Here is a 21,383-nt window from a genome sequence, read left to right on the forward strand (position 1 = left end):
ATAATTTTATTTGTATTTACAGATTGCATACAAGTTTGTTATAAAGGCACATGAAAGTTCACATGTTCACATGTTCAAGAAGGCATTTCTCCTGTGAAGTTGTGACTTGGGACATACGCCTAGTTTCCTGAATCGGGTCACAAATGCTTGTGTTTCTAGCTCTAACAGTGCAGTTACATCGAACAATAATATCTAACAATTTCACAACAATACAGAAAAATCTAAAGTAATGGAATTAAGAATACATATATATTTGGACGAGCAATGTCAGAGCGGTATAGACTAAGATACAGTAGAATAGGATAGAATACAGTGTATATACATATGAGATAAGTAATGCAAACTATGTGAACATTATTAAAGTGACTACTGTTCCATTATTAAAGTGGCCAGTGAGTCCAAGTCTATGAATATAGGGCAGCAGCCTCTAATGTGCTAGTGATGGCTATTTAACAGAATTTAACAGTCTGATGGCCTTGCAATAGAAGCTGTTTTTCAGTCTCTTGGTCCCAGCTTTGATGCACCTGTACTGACCTTGCCTTCTGGATGATTGCGGGGTGAACAGGCAGTGGCTCAGGTGGTGGTTGTCCTTGATAATCTTTTTGAACTTCCTGTGACATTGTGTGGCGTAGGTGTCCTGGAGGGCAGGTAGTTTGCCTTCGGTCTTTTGTTTGGACATGTAGCTAACTGGGTAGCTAGCCAACTAAACAATGAACCGGCACATCCCCAACTCATACTACTACCAATACAACCATTGTCATATTTGGTAGGAATCTGCAGGTAGCTAAAGCTAACAAACTAGGTTCAATGTTAACTAGCTAACATGTCTTGCAATACAAATGGGTTTACTATAGGTAAACTACTATAGGTAACGTTAGCTAGCGGGCCAGCAAGCTAACATTTGCTAGCTAACTAAAAGTATGCTTTTTTTCTGACAAAATTGGAAACTTATATCTTGAAAATGTAGCTAGACACTTACATGGATGAGCGCTTCACGGCAGACTGGAACCATTTAACTCAGTTTTGTTTGTAGCCACATCTTATTTGTCCAGCTTTGTGTCAAGTCACACTGGTTCACACTGATTGTGGCATGTGCTGAAAGTAGCCCATCACCTGTTTCTACTGATCTGTCAATTGCGCCTACTAAATTCAAGGCATCAATGTTTTTGAGAAATGTAGCAAAATCTTGTAGTTCTGAAAAGGCTAAAGTTATATATTTTACAAATGTTGCAGTAGAAAGGACTGTCAACACATACTGAACAGCTCACTTTATAGACAAAGCTTGCTAAAGTTGAAGTCTGAAGTTTACATACACCTTAGCCAAATACATTTAAACTCAGTTTTTCAATTCCTGAAATGTAATCCTCGTAAAAATTCCCTGTTTTAGGTCAGTTAGGATCACCACTTTATTTGAAGTATGTGAAATGTCAGAATAAGCATTGCCTTTAAATTGTTTAACTTGGGTCAAACATTTCAGGTAGCCTTCCACAAGTTTCCCACAATAAGTTGGGTGAATTTTGGCCCATTCCTCCTGACATAGTTGGTGTAAAAGGAGTCAGGTTTTCAGTCCTCCTTCCTCGCACACGCTTTTTCAAGTTCTGCCCACAATTTTTCTATGGGATTGAGGTCAGAGCTTTGTGATGGCCACACTAAATACCTTGACCATTTTGCCACAACTTTGGATGTATGCTTGGAGTCAATGTCCATTTGGAAGACCCATTTGCGACCATTTGCGACCAGAGGACATTTCTCCAAAAGGTACAATTTTTGTCCCCATGTGCAATTGCAATCCATTGTCTGACTTTTTTATGGCAGTTTTGGAGAAGTGGCTTCTTCCGAAGGACTAGTTTCGATATAGGACTAGTTTCACTGTGGATATAGATACTTTTGTACCTGTACCTGTTTCCTCCAGCATCTTCACAAGGTCCTTTGCTGTTCTGGGATTTATTTGCACTTTTCACAACAAAGTACATTCATCTCTAGGAAACAGAATGCGTCTCCTTCCTGAGCGGTTTGACGGCTGCGTGGTCCCATGCTGTTTATACTTGCATACTATTGTTTGTACAGATGAACGTGGTACGTTCAGACGTTTGGAAATTGCTCCCAAGGATGAAACAGACTTGTGGAGGTCTACAATGTTTTTTTCTGAGGTCTTGGCTGATTTCTTTAGATTTTCCCATGATGTCAAGCAAAGAGGCACTGAGTTTGAAGGTAGGCTTTGAAATACATCCACAGGTACACCTCCAATTGACTCAAATTATGTCAATTAGCCTATCAGAAGCTTCTAAAGCCATGACATAATTGTCTATATTTTTCAAGCTGTTTAAAGGCACAGTCAACTTAGTGTATGTAAACTTATGACCCACTGGAATTGTGATACAGTGAATTATAAGTGTTATAATCTGTCTGTAAGCAATTGTTGGAAAAATTACTTTTGTCATGCATAAAGTAGATGTCCTAACCGACTTGCCAAAACTATAGTTTGTTAACAAGAAATTTGTGGAGTGGTTGAAAAACGAGTTTTAATGACTCCAACCTAAGTGTATGTAAACTTCTGACTTCATCTGTACATGGCAGACCAATCCAAACTCATCTCCCGGCATGTCCAGCCCTTACATGATCTCAGCCAATCATGGCTAGTGGGAAGGTTCCTGACTTTTTCCATGGCTAAACCAACTAGTCTCGTAATTTAACAATTTTGTTTGTATTTATGTGTGGAATACACGTTTTTTATTAAGGCACATGAATGTTCAAAACAACACATTTTGATCAAATATGCATTTTTACGTTCAAATACTGCTCCTTTGAAGTAGCGAAGTTCGACATACGCCTAGTTTCCTGAAATAAGTCATGTTTGTTAAGTGTCCCCCCAAAAAATGTGTCTTTGTACGTAATTTACAAGACATTACAGTAGCTGAATCTTTTTTAATACCACACAAATTACCAGAATAATTGGCTACCTTGACACTGACAATTTTTGATCAATCTGGTCTTGAATCAAAAATCCAGAATAATAGCAAAGTAGCTGCATTTACATTTGTTTATGCTGTTTTCTTGTGACATTTATAACAATGAGCTAATGAGGCACAATTTCGCCTGCCATAGAAAATGTGCTCACTTGTCAGAACTTTGTTGTTCAGAGGAGCTAGCCACCAACACAGCTAACGCAATCACTTCAAATTGATGCTGGAAAGACTGCAAACTAGCTGCACTTCTTTTCATTTGACCTTTTTTCAATTGCCATGTCTTTGTATATATCCATAAAAATTATGCCACCTGATTCATGATTTCGACTGGCTAAGAATAGCTGCCTGCCTCTCTGTCTCGTCCTGACTCCCGACACATTCATTACTATGGGACAGCTGAGAGATTGAATTTGAATATTGAAACAATGTTGCAAATGTCGAAGAGACAGACAGCAAGGTTTATACAAATCTCCGCTGTTGAAAGGTAAATGTTAGTCTAATGTGAGATAATGTCTAGATGCTTTTTATAGTGGAGATCAAGTTGATTAAGTGCCTGGTTGGACTGATGAGTAAGTGGATTTTGCAGTCAGATGGAACAGAGTAAATAACATCGTAGATTTAGCCGGTGGTAAATTGTGGAATAGACACTGGCTGGAATGCGGTTTTAACCAATCAGCATTCAGGATTAGACCCACCCATTGTATAAATACTGTATATACTCTATATTATAAACTGTGTGGTTCAAGCCCTGAATAGCATAAATATGAAGGTATACCAGTTTCATTTGAGGACCAGGATATTGACAGCTGTGCCAAACAGAATGTAAAAGTGTGAATGAGTTGATATATAAAGCAACGCAAGATTCAAGACTTCGTGCTTTTCAGCTAAAATTATTGTACAGAATTCTTGCCACCAACAAAATGTTGAATATTCATTGCATCTCTGCAGAATTATTTTTTGGTTGCAAGGATACAGAATCAAGGGTAGCCTGTTTCTGGTCTCAGGCTCAGGAATGGCTGAAAAAGCAGAACATTCATCTAAAATTGACCCTAGAAATAGCATTGTTGGGAGATTTAGAGAGACCTGGTCAGTCAGTTACTAATATACTAATACTCATAGTAAAAGTAATTAACTTCAACTCGCAATCTGTGGATTGTATACGATTAGATGGATTCAAATTTTTGAACACCACAGCATAGATGAAAGATATACTGTACACTACCGTTCAAAAGTTGGGGTCACTTAGAAATGTCCTTGTTTTCCATGAAAACATACATTAAATGAGTTGCAAAATGAACAGGAAGTATAGTCAATATGCTGACAAGGTTGTAAATAATAATTGTATCCATCAAACTTTGCTTTCGTCAAAGAATCCTCCATTTGCAGCAATTACAGCCTTGCAGACCTTTGGCATTCTAAAAATCATACAATGTGATCTTCTGGATTTTTGTTTTAGATTCCGTCTCTCACATTTGAAGTGTACCTATGATAAAAATTACAGACCTCTACATGCTTTGTAAGTATGAAAACCTGCAAAATCGCCAGTGTATCAAATACTTGTTCTCCCCACTGTATATATATATATATATATATATATATCTTTTTTAATTGTCCTGTTGTAGGAGGAAATTGGCTCCAATTAAGCGCCGTCCACAGGGTATGGAATGGTGTTGCAAAATGGAGTGATAGCCTTTCTTCTTCAAGATCCCTTTTACCCTGTACAAATTGCCCACTTTACCACCACCAAAGCAACCCCCAGACCATCACATTGCTTCCACCATGGTTGACTGATGGCATCAAGCACTCCTCCAGCATCTTTTAATTTTTCTGCATCTCACGAATGTTCTTCTTTGTGATCCAAACACCTCAAACTTAGATTTGTCTGTCCAATAACACTTTTTTCCAATATTCCTCTGTCCAATGTCTGTGTTCTTTTGCCCATCTTAATCTTTGATTTTAATTGTCATTGGCCAGCATCCTGGAGTCACCTCTTCACTGTTGACGTTGAGACTGTTGTTTTGCAGGCACTATTTAATGAAGCTGCCAGTTGAGGACTTGTGAGGTGTCTGTTTCTCAAACTAGACCTCTAATGTACTTGTCCTCTTGCTCAGTTGTGCACCGGGGCCTCCCACTTCTCCTTATATTCTGGTCAGACCCAGTTTGTGCTGTTCTGTGAAGGGGGCAGTACACAGCACTGTACGAGATCTTCAGTTTCTTGGCAATTTATTGCATGGAATAGCCTTTCTCAGACAAAAAATAGACTGACGAGTTTCTGAAGAAATGTTTCTGGCCATTTTCTGGCCATTTTGAGCCTGTAATAGATCCTAATAAATGCTGATGCTCCAGATACTCAACTAGTCCATAGAAGGCCAGTTTTATTGCTTATTTATTGCTTAACAGTTTTTAGTTGTGCTAACATAATTGCAAAAGGGTTTTCTAATTGTCAATTAGCCTTTTAAATTGATAAACTTGGATTAGCTAACACAACATGCCATTGGAACACGTGCCATTGATGGCCATTGATGGTTGCTGAAAGTGTGCCTGTTACGGCGTTCTTCGTTTGTTGAAAGAGAGGACCGAAATGCAGCGTGGTGGTTACTCATGTTCTTTAATGAATGAATGACGATACATGAAATAACTATTAAATACGAAAACAACAAACGGAACGTGAAACCTAATACAGCCTATCTGGTGAACACTACACAAAGACAGGAACAATCACCCACGAAATACAAAGCGAAACTCAGGCTACCTAAATACGGTTCCCCATCAGAGACAACAAGAATCACCTGACTCTGATCGAGAACCGCCTCAGGCAGCCCAAACCTAACTAGACACACCCCTAATCATTAGCAATCCCAATCCTATAAAACCCCAATACGAAACACAACACGTAAACCCATGTCACACCCTGGCCAGACCAAAATATATAACGAAAACACAAAACACTGTGACCAAGGCGTGACAGTGCCTCTTTACACATATGTAGATATTCCATAAGAAAATCTGCACTTTCCAGCTACAATAGTAATTTACATCATTAACAATGTCTACACTGTATTTCTGATCAATTTGATGTTATTTTAATGGACAAAAATGAGCTTTTCTTTCAAAAACACGGACATTTCTAAGTGACTTCAAACTTTTGAACGTTAGTGTATATTTACAAAAAAATGGTGGATTGGAAATTATGCAGACAATTACATTGATGGAAGCCACATATATCTGCAGTATTAAAGCTGATCTAAGGGGCCTAGCCCAAACCTTGAAAAACAACCCCAGACCATTATTTCTCTTCCACCAAACTGTACAGTTGGCACTCTGCATTTAGGCATGCTAGCATTCTCCTGGCATCTGCCAAACCCAGATTTGTTCGTCAGACTGCTAGATGGTGTAGTGTGATTCATCACTCCAGAGAACGTGCTCAAGAGTCCAATGTTGGCTACATTTACACCACTCCAGCCAACGCTTGGCATTGCGCATGGTGATCTTAGGGTTGTTTGCGGCTGCTCGGCTGGAAACCATTTCATGAAGCTCCCGACGAACAGTTATTGAGTTGACGTTGCTTTCAGAGGTAGTTTGGAACTCGATAGTACGTGTTACAAAGATTACAGATTATTTTTACGCACTACCCACTTCAGCACGCCGCGGTCCCATTCTGTGAGCTTGTGTGGCCTACGACTTCTTTGCTGAGCCGTTGTTGCTTCTAGACGTTTCCACTTCACAATAACAGCACTTACAGTTGACCAGGGCTGCTTTAGCAGGGCAGAAATTTGACAAACGGACTTGTTGGGAAAGTGGCATTCTATGACGATGCCACGTTGAAAGTCACTGAGCTCTTCAGTACGGCCGTTCTTCTGCTAATGTTTCTCTGGGGAGATTGCATGGCTGTCAGCAACGGGTGTGGCTGAAATAGCCGAATCCACTAACTTGAAGGGTAAGCCCCTGCATTAATCCGGCCCTGCCTGGTACATTATGACTGTATCAATCCGCTCTGTACACCCGATTCTGAAATGAAAGATGAATAAATGGCCCACATTTGTATGGATTTATTTTAGACTAATGAGGTTTATTGTAAGTTTTCAATAACAGGGTCATTGATCACTGTAACATGACAAGGACTAGTCCTGTCTCGTCTGTGGATCATGTGTTTTGGGTGAATGTATCAATAGCGAGAATGATCAATGTAAATGGGTCTCTAATGAGCTGGGATAATTGTATCAAATTGTAGCATATGTTTTTGTCTGGATTTTACTTTTCAACCAGCCCTGTTACTGCTGTGAACATTTTTACAAACTATCACTTGTAATTTTTCAGGATAATGTAATCATGATAATGTTTCAAGTAGCTATTAGTTTCTTAGAAAGGCAAACAAGGCCAAAGGAAAAATGTCCATCAGGTTTTGATCCTGAGCATTGAATAATGCTCTGTGCTTACACTATTTATATCAGTGACAGAAGTGCTTGCAGGGCTCTCCAAGGACCTCCATCTCTGCCGCCTGACAGCACACAGCCTTGTACTTCCCCTTCTGTACATATGGTGTTGGTATTTATTTAAAGAAGTCCAGATTAAGATTTCATATGCCTCCAAAACCTGGAAATGGACCTCAATTCAATAGCTTCAACTAGACTTAACTAGTCAAATGAAACAAAGAGAGAGAGAGAGAGATGCTGTTATGACTGATTGAACTCAAATGGTCAGATAAATGTTCCTTTTGAATTCAGCTGGATCGGTACAAATTTATCATTCAGCTGGACCAGTATGAATATATGATGGCCTCTGGAAGAATTGATTGTCAATATCGACTATTGGAGGAGAGTGCTGCTTAATACGAGGCCTCTCATTTTGTTCTTCTGAAAGCCCTAGATACAGTAATCTGTAGCCAGGATGACAGTTTGACGACAGTATGTTTAGATTGCAAGGCAACATACTGATTTAGATATCCCCCACTCCACCCCCACCCACTGCTAACAGTTAATTTTTAACAACCTATTTCACAGAAAAACTTGTTAAACCAGTAAACCAACCTTGGCAGTTGAAAATAGGTCAACATTTCCTGGTATCAGGGATGACTGAGTGTGCTGTTTTTGTTTTCCAATGCTACCCTGTTTGCATTTTTGTAGCGGTGAATTCTTTTGATTTTGTAAATGGCCATACCACCATCAGCAGGACACCCCTAGAGTGGCATGTCTGCCTTGATAATTGCGCTGCGATCCTGATCAGCATTTCAGATTAAATGGAGCTAGACGTGTCACTCAGAGTTTAACACTCTAATTAAATGTGGAAGTAATTGAAAGTGTAAGTTCCGCGAAGTAAATTGTCCTCTTTTAGGCGGCGCTTCACTCAGTCACATCGCCTTTCTCTTATGGGCTAAATGAAAGGTATTGTCTGAGGTCTCATTGTCAGTTGTTTGCTCATAAACTCGCTAATGGAAGCTACTACATGCTAACCTCCACTGTTATTGGTAATGCTGAGAGGTTAGCATGTCTTGAGAGTATGAACTTTGACCCTCTGTTACTGTCTCACTCATCTTTATTCACGATTCAATCAGGATTATCCGTAATCATGGTAGCATCCTCATTAATTTAGAAGTGTTATTCTATTCTTATTTATAATAAAAATGACTCCAAAATGACAGAATACATTATTTAGAATTTAGTTTATTTAATTTATCAAATAATATGTCATGCCCTGATCTGTTTTACCTGTCCTTGTGCTTGTCTCCACCCCCCTTCAAGTGTCACCCATCTTCCCCATTATCCCCTGGGTACTTATACCTGTGTTCTCTGTTTGTCTGTTGCCAGGTTGTCTTGTTTGTCAAGTCAACCAGCGTTTTGTCTCTGCTCCTGCTTTTCCTCAGTCTCTTTTTTCTCTCGCTCTCCTGGTTTTGACCTTTGCCTATCCTAACTCTGAGCCCGCCTGTCTGACCACTCTGCCTGATTCTGACCCTGAGCCTGCCTGTCGTCCTGTGCCTTTGCCACTACTCTGGATTATCTGCCTTGACCTGTCTTTTGCCTGCCCCTGTTGCTGTAATAAACATTGTTACTTCAACGCAGTCTGCACTTGAGTCTTACCTGAAACGTGATAGTACGAACTGGCCATGACTGATCCAGCAGACTTGGACCAGCTCCGCAACACCATCTTCTCCCAAGGAGCCGTCATTGATAAGCACGAGGAGTTGCTTCATGGTCTGATGGAAGGGTTCCAGGACATGGCCAAACATCACAACCTAGAATTGGACTATTGCGGGAGCAATTCTGTGGGTTGCCTACTAGGCAGGCTACAACGACAATAACCTCCCAGCCTCTCAGTAACCCGACTGGTAGCAATGCCGTCACCATGATTTCCTGGGAACCCCGCTTACCTCCCCCAGAGCGCTACGATGGAGATTCCAGAACCTGCCAGGTCTTTCTCTCCCAGTGCGCCCTCATTTTCGAGCTGCAGCCTTCTTCGTTCCCCTCGGATAGCGTACATTACTACGCTGATGTCCAGGAGGTCACACGCCTGGGCCACGGTGGTGTGGGAGCAACAATCCGTTGTTTGTCTCAGTCTGGAGGTATTTGTGGGGGAGGTGAACATTTTTCGTGGCTCCAGTATCTGGAAGTTACTCCAGCTTCGGCAGGGCTCCCTCAGTGTGACAGACGGTGCAGTTGATTTCCGCACGCTAGGAGCGGAGGGTGCCTGGAGCCCGGGAAGCGCTGTTCGACATGTTCCTGCATGGATTATTGGAGGAAGTAAAGGACGAGCTTGCAGCCCGGGAACTATCGACGGATCTTGACTCACTCATCACTTTAACCTTCCGGATTGATGGTCGGCTACGGGAACGTAGGAGGGAGAAGAGGTCTGATTGTGGTCCCAATTGCTTTTTAAAGGATCCCACCTTGCATTTGATGAACTCCGGGAAGTCCAGAGTGGACCCGAGCTTATCCGAGTTCCTCCATGAGCCCATGAAGACAGCCAATTTACCTCTTCCCTAGCCGATGCAGCTCGGCAGGGCTAGGCTGTCTCCAACCGAACGCGTACGCAGACTTAACACCCAGAGTTGTCTGTATTGCGGTACTGCCGGTCATTATGTGTCTACCTGTCCCTTCAAGAGACCTAGCTCATTGGTAGGAATGAGTACTCTGGTTGGCCCTAAGGATAATTTTGCTTCTCCCCTTACTCACCCCCCTCTCCATGCCACCCTGCGGTGGGAGCGACCAGTCAAAGTCTCTCCAGATACTCATCGACTTGGGGGCCGATAAGACTCTTATGGATGTTACTCTGGTGTCCGAGCTCAACTCCATTCCCATGATTGTCAGAGTTTTGGAAGACCACTCTATAGGCCGGATCACCCACCATACCACCCCCATCGACCTATGTGTGTCGCGGAACCAAAGCACGGCAATCCAATTCCTGCTAATTGAGTCTCCACAGGTACCTGCGGTTTTGGGATTCTCTTGGCTCCAGCGACACAATCCCTCGATTGACTGGTCTACTGGTGCCATCGTCGGCTGGAGCCTGTTGTGCCATGCTCATTGCTTGAAATCGGCTCTGCCAGCCCCGGGACGTCTTCCTGGGGGCTTGGAAATTGCCCCCGAACCTCTCTGCCATTCCCGTGAAGTGCCACGACCTCTGGGAGGGGTTCAGGCCCGGGCCACTTCGCTTCCGCAACACCGACCGGTACCCAAGGATGTTAAGCCGGATGTGCTGGCACGCCGCTATAGCCCCGCTGCTACACCCCTGGAAACCGAGACCTTTCCCCTCCTGCTCCAAAGTCATTAGCCCTTCTGCTGTTTGTTCTCTGTTGCCCTGTACCCTCTGTATACTTCTAGATGTAAACCCAAGTCTCACAGCCCTTTGTCTCCTGTTTCCTGTTGTTTGCCTGCCCCTGTTGCTGTAATAAACATGATAATAAACGTGATATAATCTGTAACACAACCAAAATAACCTGCAAATGCATCCAAGTTTGTAGAGTCACAAGCTTGCATGTTAGGAATATGGAACCAAATACTATACTTTTGACAACTTTATTTATAAGAATTTAGGAGTGTCAATAATTTTGCCCCCTAACTTTTTGAGAAAGAAAAAATGTATTATTATAAAAAAAACATTTAAATTCAAAAAAAAATTTAGCATACAATATAGCTCAGTATTGTTATTATTTATTTGATACAGTCATTATTGGTAATCTTTTTCAAGGGTGTCAATCATTTCGGACCCCACTTTATTTCTTTGTGGAAATGGGATTTACATTTTTCTTTTAATTTATTATTCAATTAGCCCCTTATCTCTTTGTCCAATTATTCATTTGACATGCTTTATGATCAAAATGTGAAAGGTTAAATTTCATGTGGGTACATGGTATTACGAGTGCTATCAGTTACACTTTGTTGGTATCTTATCAGACACTTCCTGCTGTCAGCCCAAGTGCTCATTTCAAAAGTAGATTTGCATCAGATCCATGCAGTGTTCTACGACGATCTAATTGTGCTGATGTCTGGCTCTCCCAAAAGGTCAGGGATGTGAAGGGATTAGAGTTGGAATGTTATCGCTCTGATTGAAAAGCCACTATATTGAAGACTGAGGATGTGAAAGTAGAAGGGAGTTTAATTTCTTCCCATGTTCCTGTTTTTATTTACTTTTCTGCTCTTTTGCACACCAGTATTTCTACTTGCACATCATCATCTGCTCATCTATCACTCCAGTGTTAATCTGATACATTTTAATTACTTCGCTACTATGGCCTATTTATTGCATTTCGCTACACTCGCATTAACATATGCTAACCATGTGTATGTGACAAATAAAATGTGATTTGATTTGATTTATTGCCTTACCTCCTCACACCATTTGCACACACTGTATATAGACTTTCTTTTTTTCTATTGTGTTACTGACTGTACGCTTGTTTATTCCATGTGTAACTCTGTGTTGTTGTTTGTGTCGCACTGCTTTGCTTTATCTTGGCCAGGTCGCAGTTGTAAATGAGAATTTGTTCTCAACTAGCTTACCTGGTTAAATAAAGGTGAAAAATATATATATATATTTTTAAAATGTTCACCGACTCCCATAGATATTCCTATAGAGCCAGGTCCTACTCTCCAGCTGTAAAATTAGGGCAATCCTGGATATCTCAATGTCCCATCAATTGCAAATGCTAACATTGAGAGATATGGTTAGGGATATTTGGGAACATTTTCTTTGTCTAATGCTTTCCTTCCTACATGGTACACCGAGATTATTATTAGATTCATGAACTTTGTAGTCATGTTATTTAGTTATACATTAATTCTCCATTCTTGTTGAGTTGGAGTTGGAGCCAGCTGCAATTCATATTAGTTTTGCATGATATGCTTATGCATAAAAAAACGGGATTATCAAAGTCACCACGTAAAATATGGAAAATGTTGACACACTGCAGACTCAAGAAATGCAACCTGCAAGACAGCAGAGTGCTACATTAAGGGCTCAGAATGAGGTGATTTCCAGAATCGTAATTCATTCCTTTTATTATTATTATTTTTTTCACCCTTTCTTCTCCCCAATTGGTAGTTAGTCTTGTCTCATTGCTGCAACTCCCGTACCGACTCGGGAGAGGAGAAGCTCGTGAACCGTGTGTCCTCCAAAACACAACCCAACCAAGCTGCTTCTTGACACAATGCCCACTTAACCTGTAAGCCAGCCGCACCAATGTGTCAGAGGAAACACTGTACACCTGGTGACCGTGTCAGCGTGCACTACACCCGGCCCGCCACAGGAGTCGCTAGTGCGCAATGGGACAAGGATATCCCTGTCGGCCAAAACCTCCCAACCCAGATGACGCTAGGCCAATTGCGCGCCGCCCCATGGGTGTCCCGGTCGCGGCCGGCTGCGACAGAGCCTGGACTCGAACCCAGAATCTCTAGTGGCACAGCTAGCACTGCGATGCAGTGCCTTAGACCACTGCGCCACTCGGGAGGCTGTAACTAATTTCTATGAACAAATATGCTGATTTTCTCATCTGTTATCACACATGAAGGTCGTTAATAAAGTAAAGTCCCTTATGAGACACCTCTCTGGTCGTTCTCTCCCTCCCTCCCTCTCTCTCTCTCTCTCTCTCTCTCTCTCTCTCTCTCACTCTCGTGCCTGTGACCATTGGGAATATACAGCTTGCGTTTTGTTTCGTGACACTGTCTAAATTGGATTTTACACTGAGCTACAACTGCTTTTACTAATGCCAAAAGCAAAACAAATTACATTTTCCCTTTGACAAAGTAAACATTTGCTCCTTGTATATATTTGAAGAAAATAGAGTCGTGAATTATATTAATTGTCATAGATGCTGACTGGGGAAGGCGGAAAAAAAGAAAGGGGACTTATTAATTGCCTTCAGGCCTGGTCAGGAAACATCTAATGGCTAATTCAGCTCCCTAATGTTATCATGATTTTGTGGGCTTTTCATTTTAACACTGGATTGTTTGTACAAGTCAGTGGATTTTGCACTGCAGAAAGTTGGAAAAGATCCTTAAGACAAAGATTTTGTCACGTTTTATCTAAAAGGTCTGTCTTACATATGCACTGCATATCTATGGTAACCATAGGCTAGCATGACTATGCTAACGACTTAGAATCAATGACAGGGCACTGAGGATGCCTTTTTAAAACGAGGCAGGAAGAGTCAAACCAAAATAAAAAAATATTTACCCAACAAACTGTCATATATTTCCAATGATCTATTGTAAATGTGGGCACTGGTTTGTGACAAGAGAAACAAATGTTATTGCTAAATCAGCAGAACAGGTCTATTGATTTATGAACTATGCGCTGCAGATAGTCTCCATCGGCAAGATGGCCAGCTCGGGGTATTGATGTATTTATCATGATTCGTAGGTAGCAAGGGGTGGCCACCTGCAATTCCCTGGAACCACAAAACACTTATTGTTCAATTAAAATGTCTGTAACGTATATCTGAAAGGTCATTGTTCAGAAAATAGGGGGGAAGATACTGTTGTCAAAATTGTCTCCTTAAAAGTCACGGTGTGGCCAACACAAATGATACTGCGGCACAATGACACATACAGTACATTCTGCAGAGGAAATGTTATGTGAAACTAGAGATTTTGTCATAATTTTTGCTGGGTATCTGTCGATCAGTGTATCCACTCAGATGAAACAAACACGATTTATGTTAAATATCAAGATTTTTTGGAGAGAGATATATATGCACTGCATATGCCCTTTACTGTGAACACAATTACATTGTCAACCACCCCTGCTGATAGAAACACACAATGTTATTGAGTAATGGATACAATGCCCAAGCCTCAAAACAGAATGTATTGACCTTGGGTATAACATATAACATTGTTATAACTGAATAGCAGCGCTAAATGGATTAATAAAATACCATTATATTCATAAAAATGCAATTATTGCTTCATGGTTGTAAATGTACAGTGTATGTGTCTGTGGTTTCGAATGGAGGTCATTACATTATTTATCTGTGTTTTTATGTTTTAAGGGCTACCGTTGTATTTGGATTTATTTTATTTTTTTACCTTTATTTAACCAGGTAGGCCAGTTGAGAACAAGTTCTCATTTACAACTGTGACCTGGCCAAGATGAAGCAAAGCGACAAAAACAACACAGAGTTACACATGGGATAAACAAACGTACAGGCAATAACACAATAGAACAATCTATATACAGTGTGTGCAAATGGAGTAAGGAGGTAAGGCAAGGTAATTACAAGGTAATTACAATTGAGCAAATTAACACTGAATTGGTAGATGAGCAGATGATGATGTGCAAGTAGAAATACTGGTGTGCAAAAAAGTCAATAAAAACAATATGGGATGAGGTAGGTAGTTGGGTGGGCTATTTACAGATGGGCTATGTACAGCTTCAGCGATCGGTTAGCTGCTCAGATAGCTGATGCTTAAAGTTAGTGAGGGAGATGTCAGTCTCCAACCTCAGCGATTTTTGCAATTGCCGCACGCATTGTTTTTTTTCTTGCCTCTTTTAAAGTCAAGTTTGAACTATTGACAAGGAACGTAACAATGCATTTGCTCCTAGCATAGGATGCCATTTTCTTTGTCTGCACTTATTGATTATTAAAACAGCAATAACTGTACTGTATTACTAGTGTGAAGATTGTTAAGGAAAGCTGCCTTTTATTAATGGCTTCTCTCTTGTTTTCCTCCAGGTGCAACAATCGAACCCAGTGCATAGTGATCACAGGTTCTGATGTCTTCCCAGACCCCTGTCCAGGGACCTACAAATATCTGGAGGTCCAGTATGAGTGTGTTCCCTACAGTAAGTATGAACTTTCCATCATGCATTTAACAGTTCTCTGTCCTCTTCTCTGGCTCTCTTTCTATAATTTTTCTCACTTTCTCGATCCCTCCCTGTATCCCTCTATATACTCTGATAATGTATCTCTCTTTACACTCTAATGCAAGATAAATTCAAATTATTTGCATAAGTATTGGTTCTTAGGGAGAATCTATATACAATGTTTTATCTCTACACCATTTGTCAATGGACCGTGCTGAGGTTTTAAATATATGACGATGTTAGTGGAGGGCTATATTAAAGTAATACAATTTAAAGGTGTGATCTAGTCATCCCTCAGATACAACACCCTATTCCCTTTTTTGTACACTACTTTTGACCAGGGCTCCATAGGGCACTGGTCAAAAGTCGTGCACTACAGTATATAGGGAATAGGGTGCACATTGGGATGCATACCTAGGATTGATATCAGCAAAATAATCACCACTGCTCATTGCAATGGTTCTATGTAGTTTCTGAACAACAGGTGTTGAGATCTGTCAACAGATGTTTCGTATGAAGGAAAACAGAATGCCTCCAATTAGATAATTCAACAAGGTGATGTATCACACAAAATTATAGGATTAACATTTGTCTCTTGTCACTTGGATGCTAAAATATTCATTGTGGCTTAGCTCCAAAGTAATCTATAGTCTATAGATACTCCTTGTCTGTACCATTGTCCTAATAATGTTGTCGATATGCAAGTACAATGAATTGCCAGGAATTCAAAAGAAAGGGAAAATCCACTCAAAACTTGACTGTTGACATGCAAAACGTTTTTGGGACTGTATCAACAGTGGACTAATTAAAAAAATACTTAAAAGATAGTTTTTGAGTGGATTTTCCCTTTCAATGATTTGAGCATGATCCAGCTCTACTAGCTGCTTTAAAATTCAATTTTAGCTGTTAATATGTTTGTGAGCTCAACCTACTAACATGTACATCGTGTAGATTTGACCACTTAATCAAATGATTTCAGAGCGTCTGAGAGCATCTGGAATAATTATAGTCTATACGACCCAAAGCCAGGGTTCCTGCTCTAACCATTCTCCGTAGAATGTTCATACGAATAGCTAAGTGAACAACATTAGAATATGAACCTCATTACAAGTTAAAGTTTGACCTCTCCAAGGTTTTAAGACCCGAGATTATCAATGAACTATGTAATAATGAGAAATAGGATTAAACTACGAAAGCACACCATAATTCATTATTTTTAGCTGAAAATCCCTCTCCCATTATTGTTTTTCAGGATCTTTCTCTGCTTGTCTCAAAGTTATAAGGAAACTATCGATCCATCTCTTGCTGTTTTGCTTGAGACCTTAATCATAGGATTAGCACCAAGGTCCACCTAGACACCCTCAATATTTTTTTGGGGGGGGTTCCTGTCCCTTCTTGTGCTAAGGAAGCAGACAAACTTCCCTCGGAACATGTCAAAGGAACTACGAGGTTGTTGAATCCCAGCTATAGGTAGATTTTTGTAAAAGATCCCAAGCAAACCTCTCTATACTCTTTGGTTGATCCATAGTCCATGCATGTAGCGCCATCTTTTTGCTTCTTAATTTCCGTAAAGGTCCATGTCCGCCCAAAATAGGACCGAGGATACAGAATGTGTCGTATATCAACTGCCCTGGTAAGTTCTTAGTGCCCCCCCCCCCCCCCCCCAGTCCAGACCTTTTTTTGTTGTGTTCCCCCACCCAGCTAGACCACCCAGTGCTGTTGTAGACTGTGTCCCATGGGGCAGTGCTGTGTTTGGTTTTGTTTCCCCCACCAACCCCTTGTCTTTCCTCACACAAGCACCCAACCAGTGACCAGTGACTACCCTTAAGACTGTCTTTAAACTCTGAAGTATCACATTTGTCTCGAGCCTAGGTTTGCCTTCACATGGCAATATTTAGTAAGCTTCTGCATATGTGCAGAGATATTACCACTTTTACCAGAGGGAGCAAATCATATGGAGAACATGAAGATATTTTGATTAAAAAAGTTGACCTGGTTCAAACTATTAATAAATATGGCCCTTAGAGAGGTCCTAGGAAATATATTTTTCAAGTCAACATATTAAACCCCTATTAAGCCAATCCACAAGTGAGATGAGTGAAGAAGACCAGTAGACATATGCATCATCATTCTAGACTAAAGCAAGGCTTCTAGAGCCTCTGCAACATAACTGACAATCTTACTTCAGAATATATCCAACACATTTTACCTTTACCACTGGTTTGATGTAATATGCTGTGTAATTTATTTATTTTTCTTTAACAAGCCTTCAAATCGAACTGGTCCATCTTCGATACATCTTGTATCTTTCAAAGTAGCACATACCAACAAAAACCTATATTTCCACCATATACATGGTTAAAATACCTGGGTCTGTATAACCTCTATTTCCATAAATCTACCTTTTGTTCTTATTTGGTTCATGTCAAGAGATATCCTCATTAGGCCCCATTATCTCTGTGTTTAGTCTGTGAATGTGGATTGGGCCTTCACCTGGCATCTTGTAGCCCTCTGAATTGCCTGTGTTAATTGCCAGGACGATATAAAAGTGACATACAAGTCTTCATTAACGTCATTCTTTGCATTCTGCATCGAAGCAGCGAGACCAAATCTGCCACGACTGTTTCTACGGCACCTTGTAAAAATGCAGAGGCATGCAAACATATGTTAACAGGATTCCAAAGCAGTCAGACCTCATTTTGTTTTATGTCATCGTCTGCTATCATAGCTATCCTCCAAAACTGTACAATATAGAAACAGACATAAGTATTTTATTTAGGCAAAGAAAATAGGCATAATGCTTCAGCTTATGTTCCATCACATTTACATTTGAGAACTTTACTCTTTACATTTGCTGACATTAGTAGCGTAGTTTGCTTTGCTCAATTATATTATTTAGAGTTTGCATTATTCCCCACTTTAATCCAATTGAATGTCTTGCCCTCTGGACGAGACTGGAGCCACTGATTGAGTCTACATAGTGGTCAGCAGGCTTCTGAGGCCATGGATTGCAGCCAATACACCAGTCTAGTCACTCCAGAAAGTACATTACATGCAAATCAAAGGAGCTTCTGTCTGCAGCAAATAGAGAGGTTTGTTCTTAGTCAAGGTTAAAGTAGAGTAATGATTATATAAAGACAGAGGTGTATTTAGGTATTTATAGGTGTATACCTTAAAATAAGTTAACAGGGACCCCTTTACTGCTATGTTTGGTGATAATGAGGACAGGGTGTTGGTGCTATCTTGTTTTTGTAATGCTGCTCTTTTAAATGTTATTCACTTCTCTTCTTCCCTTGTGCAATCTGCAGGAGACTTCCTTGGCTCCCTGACTCTTATTATGTTCCTCTACTGACCAGTTTCTGGTGACCTTTTTAGTTTTACTGCTCAGGTCTTCCATCTTGTCTCCTCTCCTTTTTCAGATTTCCGTCTTCTTCAATTTGTATCTGGCTGGCTGTGTCTGAGAATTTCTGCTGTCTGTTCATTTGTTTGCATCTCTGCCGTTTAATCTTGTAGGTAGCCAGAACTCTGCTCATTCTTAACCATGCCTTCCTCACACTTGAATCACTTGCATTTTTTGCAGAGTGGAGGGCATGCTTATGCCTCTCCCTCTTTCTCTCCTTTTTCTTTCTTTCTCTTTTCACTCTTTTCCACACTTTAGAACAGTAAAATAGCATGTATTGTACTATAAAAGCATCTTTATATTCTATCTGATTAAATTGACAGCCTCATGAAATCTCTGCTATTGATATTGATTGGTTTTTCTACTCAATGTCCCATTGTGATAAACTAACAGCTCCTTGAATTTGTATTATATTCTTGATTTAGAGTACTAATAGGCTGTCTTTATATGAAAACAGATCACCGTATGTAACACTTAACGCTATTTACACCTTTTGGTTAGCATTCTTGTGTTTCATTCAATAAGATTTTCAGATTGATGAACTAGCAAACGAGTCAATCCACCATCAATCCAAAAGTCAAATGGCACTATTATCGTTAACCTCAATTTACACAACTAATTAAGTGCAATGTTTACTTTTCAACTTAATGCATGGTGACTGTCATAACATTGCTACACTATTGTTTTTGTTCTATAACTATAACACAATACTTTTAGTAGATATTTTAACTGATTATCTACTTCCTCAATGGAGAGAGGGGAAATAAACCACAAATGTCAGCAGATGCTTCAGGGTTTGTTTTTGTTTGCACCTGTTTTGCCTAAAGTCATACTCAGCAGGTCCCGGAAGCCTTGGTGCAAGAATATTAAATCACCAACTTACAGTGTATCATAGATTTTATATCAATCTGTTAGCAATGAAATAGGCCTCTATGAAGGTTGGATCACTGCAATATTGTACAGTAAACTGTGAACTGCAGGCTCTATTTTTGAACCATACTGTTTAAATTTCATGACACAAATTATTTAACTAGTACTGTATTATTTGTTGCCATCACAAAGAAGGTGTTGTGTTTGGCAATTGTGTTATTTACCTGGGTTGTGTCCATTTACGGCATGCAACTGAATAAATAAAAAAACGGAAAACAAACCTTTATATTTCTCATCAGTGTTACTCAAGTCCAAGTTTACTGTTTCAGTAAAAAAACATCTCCAGTTTCTGCCTACTGAACACGACCCTGGTGATCAGATTGTTTTTAAAAGGACAATGTACAGATTCCTCTTTTATGGGACTCAGCTCCCTTGCAATAGTGTTAATCTGTAAATTGAGTTTGGAGTTTTTGTTGTGGAAATATTTTATAGACATATGATATCAATAATTTACTCTGTTAGCAGCAGAGTTACTTGGTTTATAGTTTGCTGGTCAATTGCCGTTCATCAAAAATCACAGCAATGTCATTAACATTATTTTATCGTCTGATGTTCAACGGTTACATCCAGATATATCAAAAGTCAAAATAGTGTATATGTTATCAAAAGTGACAACAGTAGTCACACTAGCAGCCTACAGACTGTTGACCTGAATATAAAATGAACAATGTTGTGGCCAAGTGTGGTTGACCAACCTTCTATAAACCAAGCTTAACACTTGGCCAAAGCTCCATACATGCTCCATACATTGTCCATTTGGACCTCTCTGGGTGTCCTAACCTTAATCTTTCCCTCGAGATAGGGGGTCGTCTGCACTGTCTGATGGTGTTTACTGTATCTCCTGTTTCTCTTTCCTTTCTCAAAATAGGTCTGCCTCTCTTTGTCCATGTGTCATTATATGTTACTGCTTATGTAACCATAGAGATGACAGTTAATTCATATTAATCTCTTTTTTTCCTTGCACCCCTTTCATTCTCTCTTCCAATGCTTAAAATAGAAGTGGAGCAAAAAGGTAAATAACTGACACAATCCAAACCCTAGATCCTTGTTTTGTGGCATATGGTTGTAAATCTTCCTATCCCCACTACGGTGTGCCAACCCCATAGCAGGCAGTAGCAACAAACACATTCCCCATATAACAGTAGTCAGTAAACTGCAACGATGAGAGTGAGACTGATTTTAAAGAAAAAAGATGATAAAACAATAGCAGCAGTACAGCTGTAAGTGCAGAGTGTAGTAGCTGGAGTCCATAGGGGTTTCTTCCCCCATCCTCCTGGGTGCTTTTGCTACTCAGCCCAATCTCATATTGCCTGGCTTCCAAACCCCTCTACATAGCATGCCATGGTAACAGTGTTTTCTGGCCCTTTGAAATCTACTGGTTCTAATGTCCTGTTCTCTCTTAGCACCCTCTCCCCCCTTATCCCTTATGCCTTCCCTCTTCCCCTTATCCCTTATCCCTTCCCTCTCCCCCCCTTATCCCTTCCCTCTTCCTCCTCATCCCTTATCCTGCCACTTGCTGCTCTTCTTTCCTTTGATTCATGCACATACTCAGAGCAACAACAAAAACACCTCAAGAACACGCTCACTTGTAACTTTAATGGTTAGGAAATTTGCAACATTTTGTCATAACAAACCTCTCAGGTATATGGTAAAACGAGTGGTGTAAGTGGCAAATGTCTCAGAATACACATTTTCAGACCTGCTGAATCCTGCTCTCGATTGAAACCTTCAGTCTGTTGCCAAATGAATTTAGTTGCCTGCTTTTTTGTTTACAGGAATTTTATTTGGTT

The 21,383-nt window shown here is 40.3% G+C and overlaps 1 protein-coding gene across 11 annotated transcripts in view; it reads left to right on the plus strand.

Annotated features, from left to right (window-relative positions):
- The window catches only part of adgrl2a (adhesion G protein-coupled receptor L2a), a 196,411-nt gene that overhangs the window by 117,084 nt on the left and 57,944 nt on the right, over window positions 1-21,383 (plus strand). For 7 of the 11 annotated variants that reach the window (XR_004204698.1, XM_031800675.1, XM_031800674.1 and 4 more), the window contains exons 4-5: window positions 15,133-15,242; window positions 20,591-20,605. Coding sequence is in view for 10 of the 11 variants with exons in the window: in XM_031800675.1 (XP_031656535.1) it covers window positions 15,133-15,242; window positions 20,591-20,605 (125 nt within the window). In the remaining variant the exon portion in view is untranslated. The remainder of the gene's footprint in view (window positions 1-15,132; window positions 15,243-20,590; window positions 20,606-21,383) is intronic. The other 4 variants (XM_031800669.1, XM_031800676.1, XM_031800673.1 and 1 more) reach the window with 1 other exon arrangement.

This window comes from Oncorhynchus kisutch, linkage group LG21 (genome assembly GCF_002021735.2).
Source record: "Oncorhynchus kisutch isolate 150728-3 linkage group LG21, Okis_V2, whole genome shotgun sequence".
In the NCBI taxonomy this organism is placed as follows: Eukaryota; Metazoa; Chordata; class Actinopteri; order Salmoniformes; family Salmonidae; genus Oncorhynchus; species Oncorhynchus kisutch.